At 40.8% G+C, this 27,029-nt stretch overlaps 1 protein-coding gene across 5 annotated transcripts in view; it reads left to right on the forward strand.

The window, feature by feature from the left end:
• Slc38a6 (solute carrier family 38 member 6) overlaps positions 1 to 27,029 on the forward strand; it is a 66,781-nt gene that overhangs the window by 11,707 nt on the left and 28,045 nt on the right. For all 5 annotated transcript variants that reach the window (XM_076550875.1, XM_042260782.2, XM_006992730.4 and 2 more), the window contains 2 exons: positions 15,143 to 15,195; positions 19,556 to 19,595. In XM_076550875.1, the coding sequence (XP_076406990.1) occupies positions 15,143 to 15,195; positions 19,556 to 19,595 (93 nt within the window). The remainder of the gene's footprint in view (positions 1 to 15,142; positions 15,196 to 19,555; positions 19,596 to 27,029) is intronic.

Here is a 27,029-nt window from a genome sequence, read left to right on the forward strand (position 1 = left end):
CAGTCCGGGAAACCAGCATGCAAACCAGAGAACTTCCACAGAAGGAGATAAACGGAATGACAAAGTTATCAACAGAGGAGCTGGTGGAACCGAAGAAAACACGTTTCCATAATGAGGTGTTCCTTCTGTAATAACCGTTGTGAAATAATTCACACTGAGTGCATTGTAAATATGGGGAAGCCAGAATAAAAGGATGGTATCTTAAACGTCTACACAGAAGAAACAACAAACAAAAACTCAAGAGCTCTGGGGAGATAACTTGGTTAGAAGTGCCTATTATGAAAGTGTCCATGTGACAAGCTAGGTGTCCTGCAATGGCTGTGACTGCCACCCTGTCCAAAAAGCCCGAGCTCCGGGTTCAGCAAGAAACTGTCTTCTACACACAGTGTGTGCACCCACATACCAGTGTGAGCACATTACATATACACGTAACAAGCAAAAACCAAGACCCAGATTAGCTAAAGTCTTCACGGGAGCTGTAAAGTGAATTACAGAACAGTCTTTTTGCGATTCCAGGGGTGCAGGGAGATGATTCTAAAACAGAATTCCCTACCCAGACAAACTCATGGGAATGGGAAGTTTCAGTAATGACACTTCATACGTGCAAGGTCTGAGAGGCAGTCCCTCAAGCACACTTCTGGAATAAGCAGTGGAGGATGTTATATCAGACTCGGGAGTAACAGGAGCGGGGACTCCAGGAGAGAAGGGAAGGGAACTCCCAGGACAGCAGCTGCACAGCAGATCACCACTGCCACTGTCGCTGTCACTGTGATGTCCCTTTCACCAAGGCCCAGCACGGCTGCCAGGCCTTTACTGCACCCAGGATCATATGCGGGGTGGCTAGCGCTAATTTCCATGACCAGAACTTGTGGAGATGAGAGGTTAGGTCGGTACAGAAGTCTTAAGAATTAAATAGGGATGGAATCCAGGCCGCAGGTTGGGGATTAAGGGAAGAGATGCGCTAAGCAGAGTCAAAACAGGAGTGTTGTTGGAGTGATAGTGAAGAGTGAAGTGAAAGGCTGCTTTGGGCCACTTGGAAAGTAGCAAGGTCATTAATGGAGGTGCTAACACAGGCAGAGGTGGCTCAAAATTTAAAATAAGTTCATTTGTGACAATGTGGACTTGGAAGTGTATGTGGAAAGACTGTTCTTAGATCTGAAACCAGGTAGAGGTTCGCTCCTTCAGTGTTCTTTTCTCTCTTAGGAAGACAGAAATTATCAGTTCCTTGCCTGAAAAACTCAGTCTAGCACCGTGGTTCTCAGCCTGGGGGTTGTGACCCTTTGGGGATCACATATCAGATCTCCTGCATCGCAGTTGTTTTCTTTCGCTCTTTGGATTTTTTGGGGGGGCCACCATCCAGCTCCCAAATAAGTTCACATGGAGACTTATTATTACCTATAGATGCCTGGCCTTAGCTTGGCTTATTTCTAGCCAGCTTTTCTTAAATTGTTCTGTCTTTTGCCTCTGGGCTTTTACCTTCCTCTATTTCTGTGTACCTTTCTTTACTTCTTACTCTGTGGCTTGCTGTAGCTGGATGGCTGCTGGTCCCTGGGGTCCTCCTCTCCTTCTCTTTTCACTCCTTGCTCTCGCTCTCTTTTCCTTCCAAATTTCTTCTCCTGTTTATTCTCTCTGCCTGCCAGCCCTGCCTATCCTTTCTCCTGCCTAGCTATTGGCTGTTCAGCTCTTTATTAGACCAATAAGGTGTTTTAGGCAGGCACAGTAACACAGCTTCACAGAGTTAAACAAACGCAACATAAAAGGATGCAGCCCATCTTTGTATCATTAAACAAATGTTCCACATCATAAACAAATGCAACACACCTTAAAATAATATTCCACAATACTGCATATCAGATATTTACATTATGATTTAAAACAGTAGCAAAATTAAAGTTATGAAGTAGCAAGGCAAATAATTTTATCAATGTGAGGAACTGTCTGAAAGGATCTCAGCGTCAGGAAGGTTGAGAACTATTGCCCTAGCAGGAGAAACAAGTACAGGACCAAATGATATCTACTATAGTGTGCTAAGTAAAAGGACTCGGTGTGAAGTCTGGGAGACGTGAGGAGGGAAGAGTGTGTACTGTCTGTTGAGGGGGCATGAGAGTCGGAACATTCTAGAAGACTGAGCTGAAAAGGATTTTAGCTAACATGTTCTGTACATTGTTCACAGTGTACTCAAAATAGCTTACTACCAGTAGTGAATAATATACAAAGGAGAAAATTAGATGGTAGAGAGGTCTCAGAGCCTGAAGAATATGAGGATTTTGCCCAAGGAACAAGAGACCCACTGGGATGGTTGAAAAATTAAAGGTAGATACCAAAATCTTGTTCTGTCCAAAGAGAATTTTGGTCCTTCCTAGAGCCCATGACATAGCCTGTAACTCCAATGAAGACCAAATAGTCCATTCGTCTACTTCTTTACTGTGAAGCAGTGATGTTTCTGGTTTGTTTTGTTTTTTGGTTTTTTTTTTACGCCATCAAGTTTGTGATGATTGGTAACACAGCTGTGGTGAACTAAGTTTTGTTCACGATAACAAAATGCCCCAGCTAGAAAATAACAGAGAAACAAAAACAAAGGACGTGTTGCTGGTGTGCCTTTTCTTTAGAAACAAGTTTTTGATAAAGTTCCAGATGCTCTGTTAAGAGTGTGTCCTGCGCTTGTGTGGTAATTGTGTTCCTGGAAGGAGATTTTATAACCAAACCACATAGCATCTACCATGCCTGTGATGAGGACATTTCATGAAAGCTGGAGCTAGGTGGTGAGTGGAAGTATTAGAACTATGGAGACATTGCGTTTCCCTGGTTCAAAAATTAACATGCATGCACATGCCTGTAACCCCAGACTCAGAAGGCTGAGTCGGGGATCCAGAGTTCAAAGTCAGGCTGGTCTACGGACCAGGATCCTGAATGACAACAACTAAATGACAAATCGTCAAAATGACCTTTGAACTTACCTTACGTAGTTCATGACGGAATATATCTATATGTTAAACATCCACATAGCATTTTCCAAGAAAGCTCACCCTGGGATTTTGTGGTTTCATTCTGCCCAGCATTGGTCTGGGTATCCTGGGAAGATTTTGAATCACTTTCAGGTCATAATAAATTCCATTTGGGACTGTGAGGGACTCAGAACTGAAACTGATGGAGAGGACAATAGGCATCTTTCCCAGAGCATAGCTCTCTGTGACCAGTTGTTTATCAGGGAAGGTAGTCAGGTATCCAAACTGTATTCTCCTCTATTTCTTTTTGGATTAGTGAGCATAGGTTAATGCACTCAGAATTGATGGAGTGAGTCAGTTAACTGGGCCAGCTTCAGTGGATTAGTGTCCTCATGCCCTGCTTTTTATTACCGATTCTCGACTGACCTGGCATTGGCTGCAGACATTTCTGGTTATCATGCATGCCCAGGGACGGGGAGGCTGGGTGCAGTGCTATATTGGCATCCAGTGTGGTCAGGACAGGGATCCTGTTGAACATCCCACAGAACACAGACAGCTCTGTCTGACGGAGAACTACGTGGGCCAAATGTGGCCAGGCTGAGCAGCCATGGACTAGATTGTATGTGTGTTGTGTGTTCTCCACTCGTCATTTTACCTGATGTTAGGGTAAGGAGTTCCTTGCCAGAAGCTAAACTTCCTGCCTTTGGTTAGGAAAGAATGCAACATTCATTTTCATTGTCGGTGTGGATGCATGTGTGTGTGTTGAGTGTAGACATGTGCACCACAGTACATGTGTAGAGGTAGGAGAACAACCTCATGGAGATGGTTTTCTGCTCCCGCCTTTCCGTGGATCCCAGGGATGAAATACTCACTGAACCATCTCACTGGTCCTCATTGTTATCTTTATTAAAAACTACATGCTTGGGATTGGGGAGAGAACTCGGGTTAAGAGCACTGGCTGCTGTTCTAAAGGACCTGGGTTCAATTCCCAGCACACACACAGGGTGGCTCACACACAGTCTGCAACTTCAGTCCCAGGGGAATGTGATGCCCTATTCTGTCCTCTGTGGTCACCAGGCACCATCACAGCTCACTGATACACATGCAGGAAAACTCTCACACACATAAAGTAAAATTTTGTTGTTTTGAAACAGGGTCTCTCTACGTAGCCCTGGCTGTCCTGGAACTCACTGTGTAGACCAGCCTAGTCTCTGATTCACAGAAATCCACCTGTCTCTGCCTTCCAAGTGCTGAGATTAAAGATGCGTACCACCACACCCAGCTAAAATAAATTTTTTATTGACCCAATAATATGTGCTTGTAAATGTGGGACAGTGCAGACTTATGAGGTAGTTGGAGAATTTCCTGCCTCATTCTTTCCTTACTTCTTTTGGCAGCTGCCTTTCCATGTTTAAATTATGATCTCTTGTTTGTTGAGTTTTTTGTCAGTCCTTCATTGCAGACAGTGAGAACTTAACTCGGTTGTGCCATGTATTCCCTCCCCACTACTGAGTTCCATTGCTACTCAGTAGTCCATCACTCGGCATCTTATGTGTAACTACAGAATACACAAAGCCCTAGTTTTGTTCCCATTGACTTTGGGAAGTTCTTTTCAGCTATTTTCTCTCCTTCTTATAAAGCATGTTCTTCCCTTAAATCAGTGTTCTCAGCCTTCCTGATGCTGTGACCTTTAATACAGTTGTACCGACCCCCAACCATAATATTACCTTTGTTGCTACTTCACGACTGCAATTTTGCTACTGTTAGGAATCATAATGTAAATAATTTTGAAGATAGAGGTTTAAAGGGTTGAGAACTACTATTTTACATTGTCAGGGTAAATAGCATGTATTTTATGTTTTGTAATGAGTTTTAAACTATCCATATTATCTATAGATTGAGTTTAATAGTTGAAAACCATGCATCTATTAATAGCCTATGACTGTGTAAATTATTCACTGCACAGCTAACTAGTAAATTGGGAATCCAGAACATTTCTACATGTGTAGTATTACAGATTCTGTTGCCAGCTGAAAGAATGCCACTAGTATTCTATCATTCTCTTTTAATGCATAGAAAGGTTGTTAATCATGCCATATTCAGATGGCACAGTGGCATTGAAATGTATATTAAGAAAGATCAGAAGTCTTAAAACTAGTGAATATTCAGGAACAGAATGCCCTCCATGTACTGTTAGGAAAAAAAAAAGCAAAAAAAAAAAAAAATGATGGAAAACACAAGAAAGAAAGAATTTCAGAATAATAAGAGTACTTTCCAAATGGCCAACTTTCTGAGAGTTGAACTGTGTTTGGATAACTTGTGTCCCTCAATCCAAATCCAAAGATAATATTGCTTCTGCTGAAACCTGGGCTCGTACTGTAACCAGAGTTTATTAATTGTCCTATTTCATTGAGGAAAAAATGCAAAGCAGACAGAACACTGGAGTAGCTAGCTGGAAATGCTCCACTGTTTCATGGGAAGCAGCTTTCCAATGGTTCCTGTGGAGGACGGGAGTCTTGCGCCTAATGCTTATTAAGGAAAAACTCCCCATTTACTGATTAAGACTTACAGCCTCTCCATTCTTTCAATGCGCAGCATTGATTTCTCTTTTTTCCCCCTATTTTCATTTTTTAAATTTATTTTTCTATTATCAGCTTGAAACAGTATAAATTCTTATCCTAACTGTGAAATGTTTCATTGAGGCTTGCCCAGTATTGAGTAAAACCAAAACTTATTACAAGCCACAAGTCATCCTAGGGTCCCCTCTGCTATATAGCCTCCCTGGTTCTGTGGGTTGTAGTCTCATTGTTCTTTGCTTAATATCTAGAATCCACTTATGACTAAGTACATACCATGTTTGTCCTTCTGGGTTTGGGTTACCTCACTCAGGATGATATTTTCTAGTTCCATCCATTTGCCTGCAAATTTCATGCTGTCATTGTTTTTCTCTGCTAAGTAGTACTCCATTGTGTATATGTACCACATTTTCTTAATCCATTCTTCAGTTGAGGGGCATCTAGGTTGTTTCCAGGTTCTGGCAATTACAAATAATGCTGCTATGAACATAGCTGAACATGTATCTTTGTGGTATGATTGAGCATTCCTTGGGTATATGCCCAAGAGTGGGATGGCTGGGTCTTGAGGTAGATCGACTCCCAATTTTCTGAGAAACCGCCATACTGATTTCCACAGTGGTTGTACAAGTTTACATTCCCACCGACAGTGGAGGAGTGTCCCCTTTGCTCCACATCCTCTCCAACATTGACTGTCATTGGTGTTTTTGATCGTAGCCATTCTAACAGGTGTAAGGTGGTATCTCAGAGTCATTTTGATTTGCATTTCTCTGATGATTAAGGATGTTGAACATTTCTTTAAATGTCTTTCAGCCATTTGTGATTCTTCTTTGAGAATTCTCTGTTTAGCTCTTTAGCCCATTTTAAAATTGGATTATTGAGTATTTTGACGTCTAGTTTCTTGAGTTCTTTATGTACTTTGGAGATCAGTCCTCTGTCAGATGTGGGGTTGGTGAAGGTCTTTTCCCATTCTGTTGGCTGTCTTTTTGTCTTATTGACCGGGTCTTTTGCCCTACAAAAGCTTCTCAGTTTTAAGAGGTCCCATTTATTAATTGTTGTTTTTAGTGTCTGTGCTGCTGGTGTTATATTTAGGAAGTGGTCTCCTGTGCCAATGCATTCAAGACTACTTCCTACTTTCTCTTCCATTAAGTTTAGTGTAACTGGATTTATGTTGGGGTTTTTGATTCACTTGGATTTGAGTTTTGTGCATGGTGACAGATATGGATCTATTTGTAATCTTTTACATATTGACATCCAGTTATGCCAGCACCATTTGTTGAAGATACTTTCTTTTTTCCATTGTATAGTTTTGGCTTCTTTGTCAAAAATCAGATGTTCGTATGTGTGTGGATTAATGTCAGGGTCTTCATTTAGATTCCATTGGTCTGTATGTAAGTTTTTATACCAGTACCAAGCTGTTTTTATTGCTATAGCTATATAGTAGAGCTTGATGTCAGGAATGGTGATGCCTCCAGAGGTTGCTTTATTATACAGGATTCTTTTAGCTATCCTGGGTCTTTTGTTTTTCCATATGAAGTTGAGTATTTTTCTTTCCAAGTCTATGAAGAATTGTGTTGGGATTTTGATGGGGATTGCATTTAATCTGTAGATTGCTTTTGGTAAAATTGCCATTTTTACTATGTTAATCCTACCTATCCATGAGCATGGGAGATCCTTCCATTTTCTGATATCTTCTTCAATTTCTCTCTTTAGAGATTTAAAGTTCTTATCAAAAAGATCCTTCGCTTGTTCAGTTAGTGTTATCCCAAGGTATTTTATATTATTTGTGGCTATTGTAAAGGGTGATGTTTCTCTGACTTCTTTCTCAGCCCTTTTATCATTTGTGTATAAGAGGGCTACTGATTTTTTTGAGTTGATCTTGTATCCTGCCACTTTACTGAATGAGTTTATCAGCTCTAGGAGTTCCCTGGCAGAATTTTGGGGGTCAGTTATGTATACTATCATATCATCTGCAAATAGTGAAAGTTGAACTTCTTCCATTCCAATTTGTATGCCTTTGATCTTGTTTTGTTGTCTTATTGCTCTAGCTAGAACGTCTAGTACTATATTGAATAAATGTGGGGAAAGTGGACAGCCTTGTCTTGTTCCTGATTTTAATGGAATCGCTTTGAGTTTCTCTCTGTTTGATTTGATGGTGGCTGTTGGTTTGCTGTAAATTGCCTTTATTATATTTAGGAATGTTCCTTGTATTCCTGATCTCTCTAAGACCTTTATCATGAAGGGGTGTTGGATTTTGTCAAAGGCTTTTTCAACATCTAATGAGATGATCATGTGTTGTTTTTCTTTCAGTTTGTTTATATGGTGTATTACATTGACAGATTTTCATATGTTGAACCATCCTTGCATCCCTGGGATGAAACCTACTTGGTCATGGTGGATAATTTTTTTGATGTGTTCTTGGATTCGATTTGCCAATATTTTGTTGAGTATTTTTGCATCAATGTTCATGAGGGAGATTGGTCTATAATTCTCTTTCTTTGTTGCATCTTTGTGTAGTTTGGGTATCAGGGTAATTGTAGCCTCATAAAAAGAGTTTGGTAATGTTCCTTCTGTTTCTATTGTGTGGAACAATTTGAAGAGTATTGGAACTAGTTCTTCTTTGAAAATGAGATAGAATTCTGTACTGAAATCATCTAGTCCTGGGCTTTTTTTTTTTTTGGTTGGGAGACTTTTGATGACTGTTTCTATTTTTTTTTAAGGGTTATTGGTCTATTTAAATAGTTTATCTGGTCTTGATTTAACTTTGGTATGTGGTATTTATCCAGAAAATTGTCCATTTCTTCCAGATTTTCCAATTTTGTGGAGTACAGGTTTTTGAAGTATGACCTGATGATTCTCTGGATTTCCTTGTTGTCTGTTGTTATGTCTCCCTTTTCATTTCTGATTTTGTTAATTTGGGTGCTCTCTCTTTGCCTTTTGGTTAATTTGGCTAGAGATTTGTCTATCTTGTTGATTTATTCAAAGAACCAACTCTTTGTTTCATTGTTTTGTTTTTTTTTTATTGTTCTCTTGGTTTCTATTTCATTGATTTCAGCCCTCAATTTTATTATTTCCTGGCATCTATTTCACCTGGGTGAGTTTGTTTCTTTTTGTTCTAGAGCTTTCAATTGTGCTGTTAAGTCATTGGTATGAGATTTCTCCATCTTCTTTATGTGCATTTAGAGTTATGAATTTTCCTTTTAGCTCTGCTTTTATAGTGTCCCATAAGTTTGGGTATGTTGTACTTTCATTTTCATTGAATTCTAGGAAATCTTTAATTTCTTTATTTATTTATTCCTTGACCCATTGGTGTTTCAGGTGGGCATTATTCAGTTTCCATGAGATTGTAGGCTTTCTATAATTCTATAATATCCAAAAATGATTTCTGAAATACATTGCTAGTGATTGCTTCAGCTATTAAAGAGGTTTGCTCCGAGGGCTGCTTGTGGAGGACTACATTAGTTACATAATTCATTCCATTTCTGTTCAGTAGGAATATGCCACCCCTGTAATTGTTTAGCACCATCTTGTTTTTGTGTCTCTGAAACATTCTCTAAATGTTTATATTGTTGTAATATATAAGAAGAGAAAAAAGAAAGAAAGAAAGAAAGAAAGAAAGAAAGAAAGAAAGAAAGAAAGAAAGAAAGAAAGAAAGAAAGAAAAAGAAAAAATCCCTTGCTGGTAAATCAAGCAGCAAATTACTTAGCACTAGAAAAAAGTAAAATTTCTGTTTAACTGCAAGCTGTCTGGTTTATAGAAGTGGAACTATTGAAGTATTGTTTGGTTTGGGGTTTTGAGGCAGCCTAGGGTGTCTTGCTGTTTTGCTCAACTGCTTTCAAATTCTTGGGCTCAAGTGATCCTCCTGCCTCAGCTTCACAAGCAGCAGGGATTAAAGGCCTGTGCCAATACACTTGTGGTTCTTAAAAATAAAGTTCCGCCTTTGTTGTTTAATCATTGGAACACATTTGAATTCCTCTCTTCAGAAGTACAGAAAGCTGAAGAAGAGTGACTGGAGACTCACTCATCACTTACGTTTTTACTCTGTACATTCTATTTGAATCCTGGTTTTTGTTTCACTTAAAATATTGACATTTTCTTGTTATTATAAATGGGCTCTCGTAGTTGTAGTATTCTATAATGTATGCCTACCATGATTTACTTAAGCAGCCCTGTTTTTCCAGCGTTAATCACAGCATGATTAAATATCTACTGAGTTCCCTAGTTATATTCTTATCTCCTAAGATAAAAGCTCACAGGTTCAAATGTTAAATATTTTAAAGGCTCATTGTTCAGACTGCATTCCAACCATCAATCCAGTTTATAAATTTCAGCATTTGAAGAAACTGCCCCAGCGACAGAAGAGAACTTGAAAACTGTTTCACAAGACTGCCTTGGTTCATATGCTGAGATGTGGAGGAAAGCGCTTGGCTGGCTGTGTCCACATTTCATCTTAGCAAAGCCAGAAGCCATTATTCATATTCATGATGTCTCAGGCTGGGGAAAGTGCTTCTAATTTTTGCAACATAAAAGAGGTCTGATGACAGTGACAGAGCTGAGCAGGGACCCAGACATGCTGACGGGAAAGCCAGAATTAGGCTGGAGCACTGGACTCGGCTCCATTTAAAAGCCTAATGCTTCGCCTCTCTCAGTGAGGGACTTTGTGGTATGCAGAGAGATTTTTACGAGGCTGAAGAAACAGTAGAACCAGAGGGCAAGTTTGAAATTGCAAAATTGTCAGAAGTTGCAGCTAAAACTGTCTTCGTTAAGCTGTTAGGTCTACTGTGCTTTCTGACGTGAGCAAGGGCTGAATTTCAACTTTTAAAATTTAGAATAAATGCTTGGTCTTTAAATTAGAATTGAAATACCTGTTCCCTTGAGAACTTTTTCAATTTTTTTTTCGCTAATAGGTATTTGCTTTTCATGTTTACGAGCTATACACTCAATACATTTGTCCAACTATTTAAATATAAAACAAGGCTGGACTGTAGCTGCGTGGTAGAGCATGTGTCTAGCATGGGAAGGGCTTGGATTCAATACCCAACACAAAAATGAAGCAAACAACAAAAATTAAACAGCTGTAGTCTAACTTTTTGATGACTTCCATCTTTGCTTATGTACTGAGAAACACACAAAATAGTAATATGAAAAGCAATATATTTAATGTAGTCTCATGTGTAACACTGGAAAACCTCATTGCTTTAAATTCTTGGAAGAAATGTTTTTCTTTTTTTTCTTTTTTAATACCACCTAAATTATAAATTATAATTATTTTCATTTTAAAGCATAGTCTGATGTGATTTTCAGTTGCCATATTAGATCTGTTCATATTAACAAGTGTATATGTCCTTGACATATAATCTTTGATATTATAAGGGAATTAATGAGATGTTAAACTATTTTATTTCTGAGAAGTATTTTGGTTCCAAAAGAACTTAGCCCAAGGGAAAGATTAATTATAGCCTAGAAAATATGAAAGGGAATTTAAGTAGAAATATCTTAAAGTAGAGAAAACTTTGAAATAACGTACTTCAAATGTGCTTATTATCACGAGACTGCCACAGAATCATAAAAATGAGCTAGAGTATGATCTACACTGCCCATATCACCCTAGTCCCTACCCTGCCGATTGTACTCTTTCTGTCTTTATAAATTTATCTCATTGTATGCATCTCTGTAATTATTCTGTTTAATTATATTTAATTCAGCTTAAATTTACATAAATGGTAGTGTATGCATATTTCTGGAATGTTGATGAATTAGTGGAATATGGCAGTTTAAACTAACAAGCTATGTCTAATAGAGACATAAATGTGGAAATCACTGAGAAAGACAATAAACATGAATGGCGTTGCTTATGAGTTACCATTACCTCTGAATAGAAAGTAATTAAAGGAAAAAAGTCCGGCAGAGTTGGGGGAAGATATTTATTATTGGAAAATCAGGAATTTAATTTTCAAATAGTAAGGCATTTAGGTCAGGTAATTTTTATAAAGTGACAGAAAAACCTGACAACATGGAAATGTTTTTCTTAAGCAATAATGGAAGTCTGAAGTAGTGGCCCATACATTCCTGTATTCCTGCCAGCCCAGGGGCTGTCACCCTCAATTTAGTAATGTTTTAGGGACCACACCTCAGGTAAAACTGGATCCTTGACCTCTCCACAGAAAAGAGTTTCTGTGCAAGCCAGTACGAATCTGAGTTAGAGATTATTAAATGGCATTTTTTTTTGTTCTGAACAACATTAAACTTCATTTAAAATTGCATAAACACTGTAAAATAATGAACAGAAAAGTTAAATACAATTTATCACATGTAAAATGGATCATTATATAATTAGCAAAATATCAACCCTAAATTCCCACTTCCACAGTGGGAATGGGATACAGCAATATTAATCTAATGGATTAAGTAAAAAACATAACTTTAAATTGAATAAAACTTTTCAAATAATTCAATATAGCCCTAGCAAAGCTGAGGTTTGGATTCAATGAGACCTGGGATAAAAATGGATATTTACCATTTTAGTTACTTCTAATCAGCTTCCAAAAACTAAGGCAAGTCTCCTTAATTCTGGGAAAGAATGTGTCTCTAAGTAACCATGGTGCTTTTCTTAACAGTCCTGGACAGGCAGTCAGTAGTGTGGCCACAGTTCTGCATCCTAGGCAAGTCCAGTGGAGTGTGATGGGTCAGGAAAGCACCAGTCTGTGCAACTCGTTGTCCTTTGTTGTACTATTTTCAAGCTTTAGAAAATACATTAAAAAAACAAAAAACAAAAAAAAAACCTCCTCCATCTACAACTCCGGCATTGAGATGCTAGTCAACACTTCTGCCTCTTCTTGCTGATGTCCCTCCTGATCTTCAGAAGGGAACGACACTAGGATGGGCATTCCTTTCAGGAATAAACAGTTCACACAAGGAATGGAGTTGGTAATTACAGAATATTGGAAAATGACGTCGAAAACGGAAATACCAGGACGAAGGTGGGACAGAGATCGAGTCTGAAGCTTTGGGACAAGGTAAAAAAAAAACCGAAATGCCTGGATGAGGGTGGAGTGGATTTGGAGTTTGAAGAGCCCAGCAAAACTCGGAAGAGGATGCCTCAGGAACAGCAAGACCCAGAGCTTCAAAGTCATCAGCCAGGCAGGAATCAGTTATGGAAAGGTCTAAAACAACTAAAGCCCCTGGAGTGGCCGCAGGCCCCCAGGAGCAGGCTGTAACTGGGGGAGAGTCTGCTGACGGTGGCAGGGGTCACGTTGTCAGTAGGATTCATTGAGAAAAAGACACATCACGACCTTGGTGACAGTCCTGGAACTAACACAAGCCCTGAACTCACCCCTAGAAAACAGAAGAATTGAGTTGGAGCTGGAGTTACAGATGTGTGGTTTTTCAGTGGGTGCAGGGATCTGAATGCAGTCACCATATTATACAACAAACACTTGACTGATTTTTACAAAAGTGTGAGCAAAGTAAACGGCATTTCTACTACAGAGTTTGAGCACAAGGGTTGAGAGAAAGAGGCTCTCATGAAACAAGACACAGCTGAGCATGAGTGTGGGCTTCCGTGAGCCCTTGTGACCTTCATATATGGTCTACCCACAATAAAAATGTCCTCCAAATCCAATACTGAATTGTACATGTGGGCTATGTTTAGCAGAATGTAAATGCATTTTTAAACATAAATATATCACTCAAAAAAGTGAACTTTTTTAAAAAGATTTATTTATTTATTATGTATACAGTGTTCTATCTGTGTGCCAGATCTCATTACAGATGGTTGTGAGCCACCATGTGGTTGCTGGGAATTGAACTCAGGACCTCTGGAAGAACAGCCAGTGCTCTTAACCGCTGAGCCATCTCTCCAGCCCCGTGAACTTTGATAATAGATTAAAATGAAGATTTTGTTAATTATTAATACCTTTTTATTATTCAGTATCCCACTGTTTTCATCCTGGTTCCATAATTACTGTGTGCAAAACTACCTATGATTTTTAAAAAGCTTATTTTTATGTATCTAAATGTCCTTTATTATGAAAATACAAAAAAAGATTTTTTTTTTGTTCTCAAATGGCAGTTGAAAGAAAGCCCAAATATGTCTTAAAAGATGTATTCAAACTGGCTTTAAATAACAAGCCAGGTCTGTGACCAGCAGAAACCATTGCTGTCCCAAGGCTCAGTGTCTCCCAGCCTGCTTCTCTTCAGTGGCAGCGCTGTGGCCATGTGCACTTCTCAGACTGTAGAGCCTCATAAACAGCAGCATCGCTTGCGAAAACGCAAAGCTGTATGGACTGAGAACATACTGTGGCTCTTTTACAAGCCTTTTAATTTTCATGTGTTCTTAATAACCATGATACTTCTTGAATATAATGAAATGAGAATGTAATTTAACATTTTTATGATGAAAAAGAAAGTATGTGCCCCTCCTAATTACAGGATGAAGGTACTCTTCCCATTGTGAACACATTACCGTCACTCTAAGCACTTGGAAAGGCAAATGGTACAGCTATCATACCTCATCTTACTATGTGTCCAATGTTTAGAAAGTCCTGCCAGTGAAAATTTCTGTTTGGATAGTGTGTATGCAAGTACACAAGTCCTGTCCAAGGATGAACAGGTGTTCTCGAGAAATCAGGCCATTGAATTAACATGGGCTGCACAGCCTGGATTAGCTAATGTCTGCCTATTGTAGGTAGACTCTGGCTTTACAAAGCGTGTATCTTTAAAGGTTTCTCCCAAAGCTAGTACTTCTGCTTTAACTGTAGTCATCTGTCAATGATTGTAAGGTGGGTAGACCAGCTACTAGATCCCAGCTGGTATTGGATGGTTTGTTGTTGGTTTTGTTTTGCTGTCTTTGGTATTTCAGAATATTTAAGAGAAACACAGATCTACCCTTGATGGCCTCCACAGACAAGAGCTGTCAGATTGATAGATAAATGTCTGTTAGCTGGTTACCAATTTTAGTGTGCTGATATTGGTTATCTTACAGTAATTAGAAACCTAATAAAAATGGAAAATAACCATTAATATGTGCATTTGAAAAACAAAATTAGAGCATGAGATATACTAGAGGAGCATTATAAAAGGAGTCCCTGGCGAATTTTTTTATCTTTAAAAAAAAGCAACAACTTTATGTGCATGAGTGTTTTGCCTGCCTTTGTGTCTGGGCACCATATGTATCCCTGTGCCCTCGGAGGCCAGAAGAGGGCATCAGATCCCCTGAACCTAGAGTTATAGATAGTTGAGAGCTACCGTGTGGGTGCTGGAAATCCATCTTCTACTTTTAACTACTGAGCCATCTCCACAGCCCCCTTGGTAATTTTTTTCTTTTTTTAAGAAAGGAAAAATCACTACTTGCTAAAGAGGCACATTCTACAAAATATCTAAATCTTAAGTGTTGGGTTACATTTGGAGGGGGATTGAGATTTCAGAGAGAAATCTCTGGGAACCACCTAAGTGAGTGCTGCCTCCTTTCCTACCTTTACCTCCATCCCAGGGTGTCGGGGTTCCATGCCACAGCTAGTCCTGACTGGCTGAAGCTGAGGATGGCACTGTGCCCAGCTTGTGAGAGTAAAATAACCTTCATGAATAGCTTTGTGTAAAAGTAACAATTGTACTTTCTCCTAACAGCGGTGACGTCTTACGAAGATCTTGGACTCTTTGCGTTTGGATTAGCTGGAAAGGTAATTTCATTGTTTCGTCCTGGGGCATTCTCTTCTCCTTCAAGTTCAAAAAGCTGTATATATGAGAAAGACCTTAGGAGATGGAGAGGATACAAAAGTAAGAAGAGACAGGACAGTGGGATGGGAAAATAAAGAAAAATGTGCTCCCCTCCACGGCACATATGTAAGCCAGTTCGGTTTCTAAGTCTTGTCACTGACTCGATGAGCTTCAGGAGTAATGGGATTCTTAGTTTTCCTCATTAATTTTGATCAGATCCTCTGAGTAAATCCTTAAAGGGAAGAAAACAGTATAGGATTGAAATTATAACCTGGCTATTTTCAAAAGCAGTAATTACACAGGCAGTATTACTTAAGAGCCGAACAGTGCTGAAAGATTGCCTGGCTGTCCCCTTGTTTACATTGTGAGAAAATGAAGGCCCAAAGCTGTTAAAGGACCTGTTCTCAACTGTTACCCAACACCAGTTCCACATCTGAGGACTGTAGACACTGCATCTGCTGGGTTTCCTTCTTAGACTAATGAAAATCAAAGCAAACTGTTACTGGCACTGGTTGTTGGTGGTTTTCTAACCTTACAGTTGGGGATAAACGTTTTTCCTGCAGATTACCAGGGTTTCAACAGTGCTTTTAGTGTTACAGTTAAGTTGCTTTTCTTCTGTTTCAGTGTCTGAAGAGCTACCCGTATTTTTGGTCCTAAACAAGAATTGATTGTAAAATAGAATTCTGATTGTAAATCTTAGTACTTTGTTTGCATTTGTTTTAAATTAACAAACAAGTAAGTCATATACATATATACCATGTACTTGGTACTTTAAAACAGGTACGCATTGTAGAATGGCTAACTTTGAGCTAATTAACTTACAAGTTGCCTCACACATTTATTCTGTTTTTGATATAAGTGGATGCCATATGTAAATGGCTAAACTGATTTCTAAGGGGTGAGTCTCAGAGGAAGATGCAGCCCTGCCGCAGGAAGAGAAGCTGTGTTTGCTTCCAGTTACCTTTACTCTTGGAATGTTGAGTTGGGTATGTAAACCTCGGTAACACCAGGGCTTACATCCTCATCTTATAAACCTCAAGCAAAACAGACAGCGTGGTGCTTGAGGGTATGGGTTTCGTTAATCGTCCCCAGGAACATTTTCTTCTTGGAGAGCAGAGTGTTTAGTGTGTCTGGTTGATTCCCTCCATGTAGTTTAACCAAAGAAGAAATGTGTTTGTATAGGACAGTGTCCCAGATAGAGCTGAAAAGCACGTGCTGTGCAAGCATCAGGACCAGAGTTCAGATCCCAGCACCTGTATCAAACCAGGGCATGGCAGCATCTTCCAGTGACCTCGGTGCTGAGGGAGGAGTGCAGAAGCGGGAGGATTCCAGGGTGCAGGGGAACGGCATAGAGGGGTTGCTGGCCTGTCAGCCTCACCCAAACAGCCAACTCCAAGTTCAGGGAGAAAGTGTGTCTCAAGAAGTAAGGTAGAGAATGGAACAGGGGAGGATTCCTGCAGTCAGCTTTGGCCTTCACACGTGCACTTCCTAACATACACGGAGCAGCCTATCTAATGCATGGGTGTGTGCATATGCATACAGCAGGTAGGTCCACAGCAGCAACAAAGAAGACAGGAAAGAGAACTCCCTGGTGATTTAATGTGACTGTGGGTGACAGTCCATGCTCATCACTGACACTAGCATCAGCTCACAGCAGTAGTACCATCCCTGCATGGCAGCACAGTCTCAAAGAGCGTGGACTGTGGAGTCTCTCTTTCCTGAATGTGAGCGGCTTCATCATCAGTGACGTCCTTTACATGCACTGGGCAGACCGTATCCAGAGTGAGGACTTTTTAGATTTTGTTTGTATTTCTTCCCCATCTCTATAACTGGTCTGAAATCTTCCCATTGTCTTGATGTGTGCTTGGATAATATTATTCTGTGAATCAAAGAAATATTTTTGAAAATGTTAAGGGATATTTTTTAAATTATCTTTGAATTTGTGTATTGAAAGCCGGGCGTGGTGGCGCACGCCTTTAATCCCAGCACTCGGGAGGCAGAGCCAGGCGGATCTCTGTGAGTTCGAGGCCAGCCTGGGCTACCAAGTGAGCTCCAGGAAAGGCGCGAAGCTACACAGAGAAACCCTGTCTCGAAAAAAAAAAAAATTGTGTATTGATCTATCAGATAAGCATGTATTGAGCAATGCTATGCCCATACACTATAGTAGGCATAGAAGTATAGATAGGCAGACATTCATTCTGACTTTCTAAACATTAAATATCTAAATTTAGCTAAGGAATGGAAAAGGGGTTAGTGCTAAAATACTGTATTTGCAATATATTTGTAGAAAATAGAGGTATTTTATGTGTGTGACCAGGGGCTTTCATTTGCACTGTAGGTGATATACACAAAGTCAGAACAGTCTTCCCACAAATGACTGGATTTCAGGAACTCATATCTAAGCTTAGATGCTGTGAGAGTCTGTGGGAGTCCAGCTTCAACCTGCTCCCACCTTTCAAAGGGTTCTTGGGTAGAAGAGAAAGGAGTTAGGAAATATTAAGTAGAAAGATAGAACTAGACGATGAGGAGAAAGACAGAGACACAGGATAGCATCGGGAGGGCCTGGGTCAATACCCCACGGCCCAGAGCTTTATTCAAAAGGGCTGTTTATAATATGCCAAGGGGAGAGGCAAAAGACCTCCTCCTTATAAGATCAAAGCACACCGTACAGCCAAGTGTAGACCCTTCTAAATACCTGGTAAACACTCCCGTGGCCACAGCATCTCCTATGTAGCCCTGCTGGATAAAGCAAGCTCAGATTCTCTGATCCTGAGTAATTTTGGCCCCCCACAAGATACAAACTGCCTTCTAGAAAACATCAGAATGGCCATGACCACTGTCTTAATTACTATTGCTGTGATGAAACACCACAAAAAAGCAAACCAGGAAGGAAAGGGTCCATCTAGAACAGTCCATCACTGTTGGGGGAAGTCAGTGGGGGAACTCAAACAGGGCAAGACCATGGAAGCAAGAGTTGATGCAGCAGCCGTGGAGAGGTGCTAGTTACTGGCTTGCTCCTCATGGCTTTCTTAGCCAGCTTTCTTATAGAACTCAGGACCACTAGCCAGGGGATGGCACCACCCACAATGGGCTGGGCACTTCCACATCAATCACTACTTAAGAAAATGCCCTGCAGGCTTGCCTATGGTCCAGTCTTATGGAGGCATTTTCTCAGTTGAAGCTCCCTCCTCTCAGATGACTCTATCTTGTATCAAGTTGACATAAAACTGTCCAGCACACCTGAATCTCTAGAGACCTTGCCAGAATTCCAGACCATTAGGCTTCCCCTGCACCTGCAAGGACTCCGGGTCCCAATGCTCTGACCAGGAGGAATTCCCGTAGAGGTGAACCTGCAGTATGACCTGTCCTCAGGCCACGAGGCCCGAATGATACAGGTAGCTAGTCAGCTCCAAATGTCTGCTGGGGCTTACAGCCCAGGGGTTTGGTGGTCAGGAGGCCTGAGAGAGAACATAATATTTAAACATTTCCTTCAAGTTCCCCACGAGTCTCAGCCCAGACCAGAAACAGACTGCGCATAATCCTTGGGCATTTTTTGTTTAGTTCAGACCTTTTTTATTTTTAGCCAGTTGCCAACTTTTATACTCTTAAGAGTGTGAAATTGAATTTCTAGCTTACTAAATACTAGATGATCTGGCTCCATTGGCCCCATTTCCTCTCACGCCATCAACCAGCCAGACTGAGGAGAAAGAGTCTCAGCTCCCTGTTGCCCTCGCCACCACCTGCTCTTTTACACTTGGCTTACTTCACATTTTTAGTTTGAAATACGTTGCCTAAATTCTCTAGATCTCACCATTGTGCGGTAGAGTTTTCTGCTGTAGGCTGTTGAATCTTTGAGACTAGGATGCCCAAATACGGGGGTTCTGTGCCAGGCTGCTGGCAGAAGATCATCCATTCTGTCTAGGTAATGTGGTTGATACAGCACAATCCAGTCTGTTTTGGGATACCTACTAAAGCAATGTGCTAAAGCCAGGAAGAAAGGGACCACAGGACTTCCCAGATTCAATGCCAGTTTATTAGACATTGGTAATCACAGCTTACAAGCTTTATTACCTTTTTTAGGTATTCAAACATGACTGCTAAGAAATATCTTTATAGTAGCTATGGAGGTATTAAGGAAAGACTTTTTATGATATTTATTAATTTTACATAGTACAGACAGCTGACAGAATTTATTCTTACCAGTATCTCTTCAGTCATGAGTCGTGCATCTGTCTTTGTAGTATTGGTTATTAATTTTAATAAAATCCTGTCCTTTTCTACTGTTTTTGCTTTTATCTTCTGAATACATGTGTTCTTTTTTAGGTGGTGGTGGCAGGCACCATAATAATTCAGAATATTGGAGGTAAGCATTGAGAATGGATTATATATGCATATAGTAATGGAACTGGTTGTTCCCTGGCCCCTTGCCTTCCTACAGGTCTAGTAGGGACACTAAATCTCTGTAGATGTAGCCATCTTCAGAAGTCCCCTTTTCTTGTCTCCTGATCTTTCTTGGATCTTTTTAGTAGCACTGGTAAATATGCTTCTAACTTCAGCTTTAGCCAAACCTTGATCGCAGTCTTCTCAGGCCTCCACGGCTGTGGTGGTGAGAGGGTACAGTTTGGAAATGCCCTCCAAGTGATTTCTGAACAATTCTCCCTCTGCTTTCACCCCCTTAACCATTCCCACTGACAGAAACTTCTTTAGAGGGAATAGTGCCCCATGGACTTTGTGAACAGTCAGCTGTGCCCAGTGTCCCCTTGGAGCTAAGAAATTAAAAATGACCAAGTAGTTTATAATATGTCTAAGGACAAGAGGCATCCTCAAGTTTATCTTTCCCTGGTTCCTACTAAAAATTGATCATACAACCAGAGGTGGAAGTTTCTCTCCCTCCTGCCTGTTCCCAAATACCCAGCAGCTGCTTCCCAAATAATTGACTTGGAGGTTTAATATTACTTATAAATGCTCAGCCAGTAACTCAGGCTTATTACTAGCTAGCTCTTACATTTAAATTAAACCATAATTTTTATCTATGACTAGCCACGTGGCTTGGTACCTTTTCTCAAAACAGCATTCTCATCTTGCTCCCTCTGCATCTGGCTGGTGACTCCTGACTCTGCCCTTCCTCTTCCCAACATTCTTAGTTTGGTTGCCCCGCCTACACTTCCTGCCCAGCTACTGGCCAATCAGTGTCTTATTAAACCAATTCAAGTGACAAGTCTTTACAGTGTACAAGAGAATTATTCTACAGCATACAACTGATCCTAATTATGAGAACTATGTAGAAATAATAGTTGACTGAATGTATTAAACATTTAACTCCAAAGTATGAGAATTGTATGTACATGTTGTAAAGAGATTGCAGAGAGCTGAGCTGTGTGTTCATTTGTTTTTATCATCAACTGGAATGCTAAATAAATACTGTCAGAGTTGTAGAAAACCCACGAGGAAGTGACGTGCACTTTGGATCTCACACAAGATTGTATGCTCACAAGAAATTTTAGTCATTCTTTTACATCTAATAATTAAAATAACTGAGAGATGATAAGTTAAGATCTGAGCTATTTCACTCTAAGTATTATTCAACTAAACTGTATCTTTAGTGAGTATTTTGGTGGTGGGGGTTCCAGTCAGTGAGTCTTTTTGGAATCCTGAATGTCCACATTTTAATGCTTTGAATTTTTATGAAACGGTGACTTCATACTTCACTCCTGAAACCAGGAACACTAACCTCATCCCTTGGGAATTTTTGCCGTGCAATTGATTTCAAGACTTGTTGTGGAATAATTTCAATTAGCAAATATGTATTGCTTAACTGCTTAGTGGTGATTCTTCTGTGGGCCCTCATTAAGACCCATCAGATTTTGTTCAGATCGAATTGAACCATTGTTTAATAATTTATTTTGAATTTTTAGTTTGGGGATTCAAATCCACGCCTTTTATCCTGGCATGATGCCCCCTGTTGTGTTGCCTGTCGTTTTCACCGTGGAAGCTCGCTCCTTTTTTCTCTAACCTGCTTTAGACATGGCTCTTCCAACCTTGCTGAGGGTACCTCCGCATGTCTTTCTCTTCTACACTATAAGTTTTCCTGGGCTTATGTCCATTCTTCTTTGTACTCCTAGTAACCAACACAATGTCGGAACCTTGCTGGGTTGAGAGACACTTATGATTAGTACTCTATATCTAAGTATTTGGGAGCTGGAGAGATGGCTCAGCGGTTAAGAGCACTGACTGCTCTTTTAGAGGACCTGGGTTCAATTCTCAGCATCCACATGGCAGCTCACAATTGTCTGTAACTCAAGTTCCAGAGGGATTTCATGCCCTCTTCTGGCCTCCACAAGCACTACATGCACATGGTACACAAACATATATAGCAGCAAAACACCATACAAATTTTTTTAAGTGAAAATAAGTGGGAAATAGTGGGGCTGGGAAGATAACTAAGTTGGTGAGGTCCTTGCTTCACAAACAAGAGGCCCTGAGTCCAGATTCCCAGCACTCAGGAGCAGCCAGTGTGAGGATACACACCCCCACCCCAGTGCAGAAGCAGCGTGAAGATCTCTGGGGCTCTTTGGCCACCAAGTATAGCTAAATCCGTGAGCTCCAGGTTCAGTTAGGTACCCTGCCTCAGAAAACTAAGGTAGAGAGCAATTGAGAAAGTTACCCTCTGTTGACCTGTGGTATGCACACAGACACAGAATGTAGGTCCATCACTAATGTCAAAGCTGACCATGAAAGATAAAGAAACTGGACTAATCCAGTATTTTCTTGAGAGAAAAATTGGTTCTGATGTATGCAAGTTCACAGAAAAGCTAATATAGTTTCCTCATCTAGAATACTCTTGTTTTGTGTTCTGTAGCAAAATATCATTGACTGGGGGATTTGTAATAAAGTTATTATCTTTTGGAGGCTGGAAGTCCGAGATCAAGGAAACCACATCCTGTGAGGGCTTTCTTACCTGATCACGTGGCAGAAGCGGTCACATGGCAGAAGCTGTCACATGGTAGAATAGAGCATACAGTCAAATTCTTAGCCTTGAGCCCTTACAATGGGCTAAACCCACATGTAAAGGTGGATTCTCATGACCTAAACCTTTCCCATCAGATGCACCTCAAATCCTTCTGCATGTTAGGACTGTGTTTCCTATACACATGGTTTGGGGCACACTGTCAGACTTAGCAAATAACCTTGACAATAAGCTGGGTGATTGAAGTGGAGATGACCCACACTTTTTAAAAAGTGGTCTTTGTCCCTGAAAGCATTCAAATGAAACTGTTCAGCCGGTTGTCTGGCTGATCTGGAAAAGATTCTTGGATTTGGTGTCATATAAATCATCAAGTCTGCATTCTTAAGGTTGTTGCTTGGCTTGCTTGTTTGAGAACTTTAAAAAAGCAACTCAGATGCTGTCACAGCATTTTAAATGTCCCTTAAGTTCAGTAATGCTTATTTTAGAATGATGTCCTCATTATTTTATTCACATTACTTGAGAGTTTATTTATTGAGAGCCTGTGAGTAATAAGTGAAAGCATATTTGCAAGGTTTTCTTTTCTCAGCTAAATATGCATAAAGACCTCCTTCGTTGCAGTGGAATTTGAAGCTCCCCCTTGGAGCAGGGCGCTGCTCCATGGCAGGTGCCTTGTGCTGTGACTCCAGTCTTTGGTCAAGCAGGCATGGGCTTCCAGGGACCCTCTCTCTTGGCTTTCGTTTTCTTTGTTGAAGAATCCGGTGGGAAATAGAAAGCTCAGGGTCTCCTCTCATCTAGAAATGTGGACTCTGATGTGGCCCTTGGGGAAGGTGTGTTAATCCTCTCAGGCACTCTCAGGCAGAGTCTGTCTTTTCAGTTAGGTGCCATGTCTTAATGCTCCTTAACTCTTTCACTCTTTTTTTAATGGGTGTGACGGGCTCTTACCGTGTCGTCTAGGTAAGCCTGAAACTCTTGGTCCTTCTGCCTTGGCCTCCTGAGCGCTGGGGTCACAGGTGTGCACCACCACACTCCTGGCTTAGCGACTTTTCTTGCTGCTGCAACTAAATACCTGAGGAGGAAGGGTTTGCTCTGGCTCTCCGCCCCAGGGAAAGGGATCATGTGGGAAGGTGGAGCTACAGTACCAGGCTGCCCTCAGACTGTGCCCATAGATGCGAATTCAGTCCAGGACTCTCTCCTATGGAGTTGGGTCCGCTGTTGAGGTGATTCTTCCCACCAAAGTGAAGCTAAGCTAGATAATAATACCTCAGAGGCTTGTCTCCTAGGAAGTTGACAAACATTGTTAGTCATTACACCCAGCTTCTTTCTCTCTTTCTTTTTTTTTAGTTAAAAAATTTTTCGTATGGGCTGGAGAGACGGCCCAGAGGTGAAGAGCACTGGCTGTTCTTCCAGAGGTCCTGGGTTCAATTCCCAGCACCCATGTGGTGACTCACAACCATCTGTAATGAGATCTGATACCCTTCTCTAAATAAATAAATAATCTTAAAAGGAAGGGAGGGAGGGAGGGAGGGAGAGAGAAAGAGAGAGGGGAGAGAGAGAGAGAGAGAGAGAGAGAGAGAGAGAGAGAGAGAGAGAGAGAGAGAGAGAGAAAGAAAGAAAGAAAGAAAGAAAGAAAGAAAGAAAGAAAGAAAGAAAGAAAGAAAGAAAGAAAGAAAGAAAGAAAACAAAACAGGTTTCATTTTTTTTTTTTTTTCCGAGACAGGGTTTCTCTGTGTAGCTTTGCACCTTTCCTGGATCTCGCTCTGTAGCCCAGGCTGGCCTCGAACTCACAGAGATCCGCCTGCCTCTGCCTCCCGAGTGCTGGGATTAAAGGCGTGCGCCACCACCGCCCGGCCCAAAACAGGTTTCTTTAAAACAATTTTTTTCATACAGTATATTTCGTCTATATTGTCTCGTAACCCCAGCTTCAGCTCTGGGCTGTGTGATATTTACACATCTCACAGGCCTTCTTGTTTCAGTCCCTGACACTAAAAGGAAAAACAAGAGACGAAGTGATCATAAATTCATCAGTTGCTCTTTACTACTTATTCTATGGGTCTTTTGGTGAAGGCCTGGTTTATTCCCTTACCATAGTCTGTTAACAAAAGTGGGGCACTAGTGCTAACCACAGGTACCAGTGCGATCTACCAAAATGATTGTGGTGCAGGCGTCCTTCAAATAACCCCTAAAAGTGCTGCTTACTACAGTTAGGACTTTTGTTTTGGTTTTGGTTTTGGTTTTTCGCAACAGAGTTTCTCTGTGTAGCCTTGCGCCTTTCCTGGATCTCACTCCGTAGACCAGGCTGGCCTCGAACTCACAAAGATCAGCCTAGCTGTGCCTCCCCAGTGCTGGGATTAAAGGCGTGCGCCACCACTGCCCAACCAGTTAGGACTCTTAGGTTTTACAGTTATTGGCCTTTAGAAAGTGGAGAGCCGTACAGAAAATATTACTCATGACTCCTGCTCTCTCAGCAGTAATGATCAGGAGCCTAAAAGAAGCCATTGCCAAGTGTAGCCCTCTGTGTCCCCTGCCACAAGGCAGAGTTAGTGCTAGCATTTGTGTGAGTTTCTGCTGGGACAGAGGGAGGAAGGAGACATCTTAGAACTTTCATGTTGAATGCTTTCGCAGACAAAAGAATGCTAGCGCCGGCTTTGAACTCAGTCAGCTGCCTTCTGAGAGGACTAAGAAGTGTGGTGGGGGGCTAGCTAATTCTCACGGCCCTACTCTACTGCACTGGTCCCACAGTCTGGAAAGGAGTTTGTTTTCTATTACATTGAACTGTGGCAGACCACTCTGTAGGCTACACTGTCCCTAGGAATCAAACAGCAAACCCCAGCTCATCTTAGTTAAGCCAAGGACAGTCCTTACCTACTCTTGGAAGTCCACGATTAAAGCAAAGGCCATTAATGGTCCTAATTCAGGTCTTGCTCAACTCAAAACACGGGAAGGTGAGTGGGTCCAAGCAATGTGCCAATTTACTCTGCTTTTATAACACGTGAGTCATCATTACAGATAGCATACTTACTCTTTCCCTAATTCCCCGGGTCCTCACAGAAGATTAACGATTTAATCACTACACATTGTCAGGAGAGCCCTAGTTTCACTGAAACCTCCTGAAATGGCTAGAGTGACCCAGGCTTTCCTGTCTGGCACAGAATCCACAGACGTTAACAGCCTTGATTACCGCCTCAGTTGGGGCTGTGAGGAATGAGAGAACCTAGCAGCCGTGAACTAGATGTTGCAGGGTCTGCGTCTTATAGACAGGAAGATTCAGTGACTACAGAAATCTCAGACTCCCATTATTGGATAAATCTGTGATGTAATATTAGAGAATGTAAATTGTTTTCTTGAAGCCGAGTCTGGATGCAGCGGTCTGTCTTGCCCTTGGGGAAGCTGGGGTTGGGAGTGCTGTTACACCACCATCTGCTGGTCAGAATAACTGCAGCTTAAAAAGAGAAAAAGAAAAACCTGGAATAGTATTATCCCCAAATTCTAGAAAAGACTGTAGAAGTATAAGGAATCTGAAAGGCATCTTTTTTCACAAGCACTCGCCTTGACAAAATGTAGTAGTAACATGTCGTTTTAAAGAGTTCGGAAACAGTGTGTTAGCAAAGATCTCTATTGAGGTTTGATAACGAGAGTTTAAAAATAGTGGATATTTTAAGTGTGTGTGTGTGTGTGTGTGTGTGTGTGTGTGTGTGTGTGTGTGTGTGTTACTGAGAATTGGACACATGCATGCTAAGCAAGCTCTCCATCACAGTGTTTTCCCCCTAGCTGGCCCCCCTCCCCGGGTCTCACTAGGCTGTCCAGGCAGGCCTTGTACCCCCATCCTTTCATGTCAGTCCCCTAAGTAGCTCAGTTCCAGACCCTGGCCCCTAGGCCTGGCTCTCTGGTCCCTCTTTAGGTTTAGGGTCTTAACAAGCTATAAAAGAAAGGCTCTTTTAGGAGAGTGAAGGAATAGTTTCCACCATGGTTTGTTTTTTTTCCAGTTTTGCAGTTTAGGGAAATTACATTGTTTTACAGAGATTTTGAAAAAAAGATTCTTTTAAAAAAGAGATTGTATACTATTTGAGTGGGGATAGAATTTCTGTGGCATTTAGACATTTAGTGGAAACACCAGGTTAATGAGACATCTTGAATAAACTAGTTATTATCCATGACTAAAGACAAGCTTGAAATAAAACTGAATCTCTTCAATGGAAAGGCAAACCATAGCGCCTCTGTTTGTTTAGGCCACTGACTAATCCTTTGAGAAGTTGCTGGGCTTCCCCCAAGTGCTGAAAACCCAGTTCTATTTTTAAGATCACTGAACGCCATCCTGTCTTCATGCATGTCCTCTTAAATGTTTAGCGGCATGGGGAATTGTCTTTTAGACTAATGATTGTTTAGACCCAAACTCAATTGAGTCTTTTCTTCCTTAAAATTGTATAGTTGACTAATGACAAACTGAGAAACATTTCTGGATATTGGGGAACACTGTTTCCTAAAGAGTAGAGATATGGAGGGAGAGGGTTGATTTTTTTTTTTCTAATTTTTTTAGGTTTCAGTGATGTGTTAGATCTTTGATGTATGTGACTAGGAGACTTCCTCTTGGAGCTTTGCCTCCACTGACATTCAACTGAATCATGGCAGCAAATACTAGGAAGTCCTGGCATGAAGCTATATGAATTTTGAGCCAATTACTCCAACAAAAATTACAACCCCAAGTAGACTCCATGAACAATACAGTGTGTCTCCAGCTGAAATGGTTAAAACTTTGATCTTCATTTTAGAGATTCTTCTTTTCTTTGAGCCCAGTTGTTAAACTCAGTAGCCAAAAGCAATTTGTTGCTTAAA

The sequence above is a fragment of the Peromyscus maniculatus genome, chromosome 14 (genome assembly GCF_049852395.1).
Source record: "Peromyscus maniculatus bairdii isolate BWxNUB_F1_BW_parent chromosome 14, HU_Pman_BW_mat_3.1, whole genome shotgun sequence".
Lineage (NCBI taxonomy): Eukaryota > Metazoa > Chordata > Mammalia > Rodentia > Cricetidae > Peromyscus > Peromyscus maniculatus.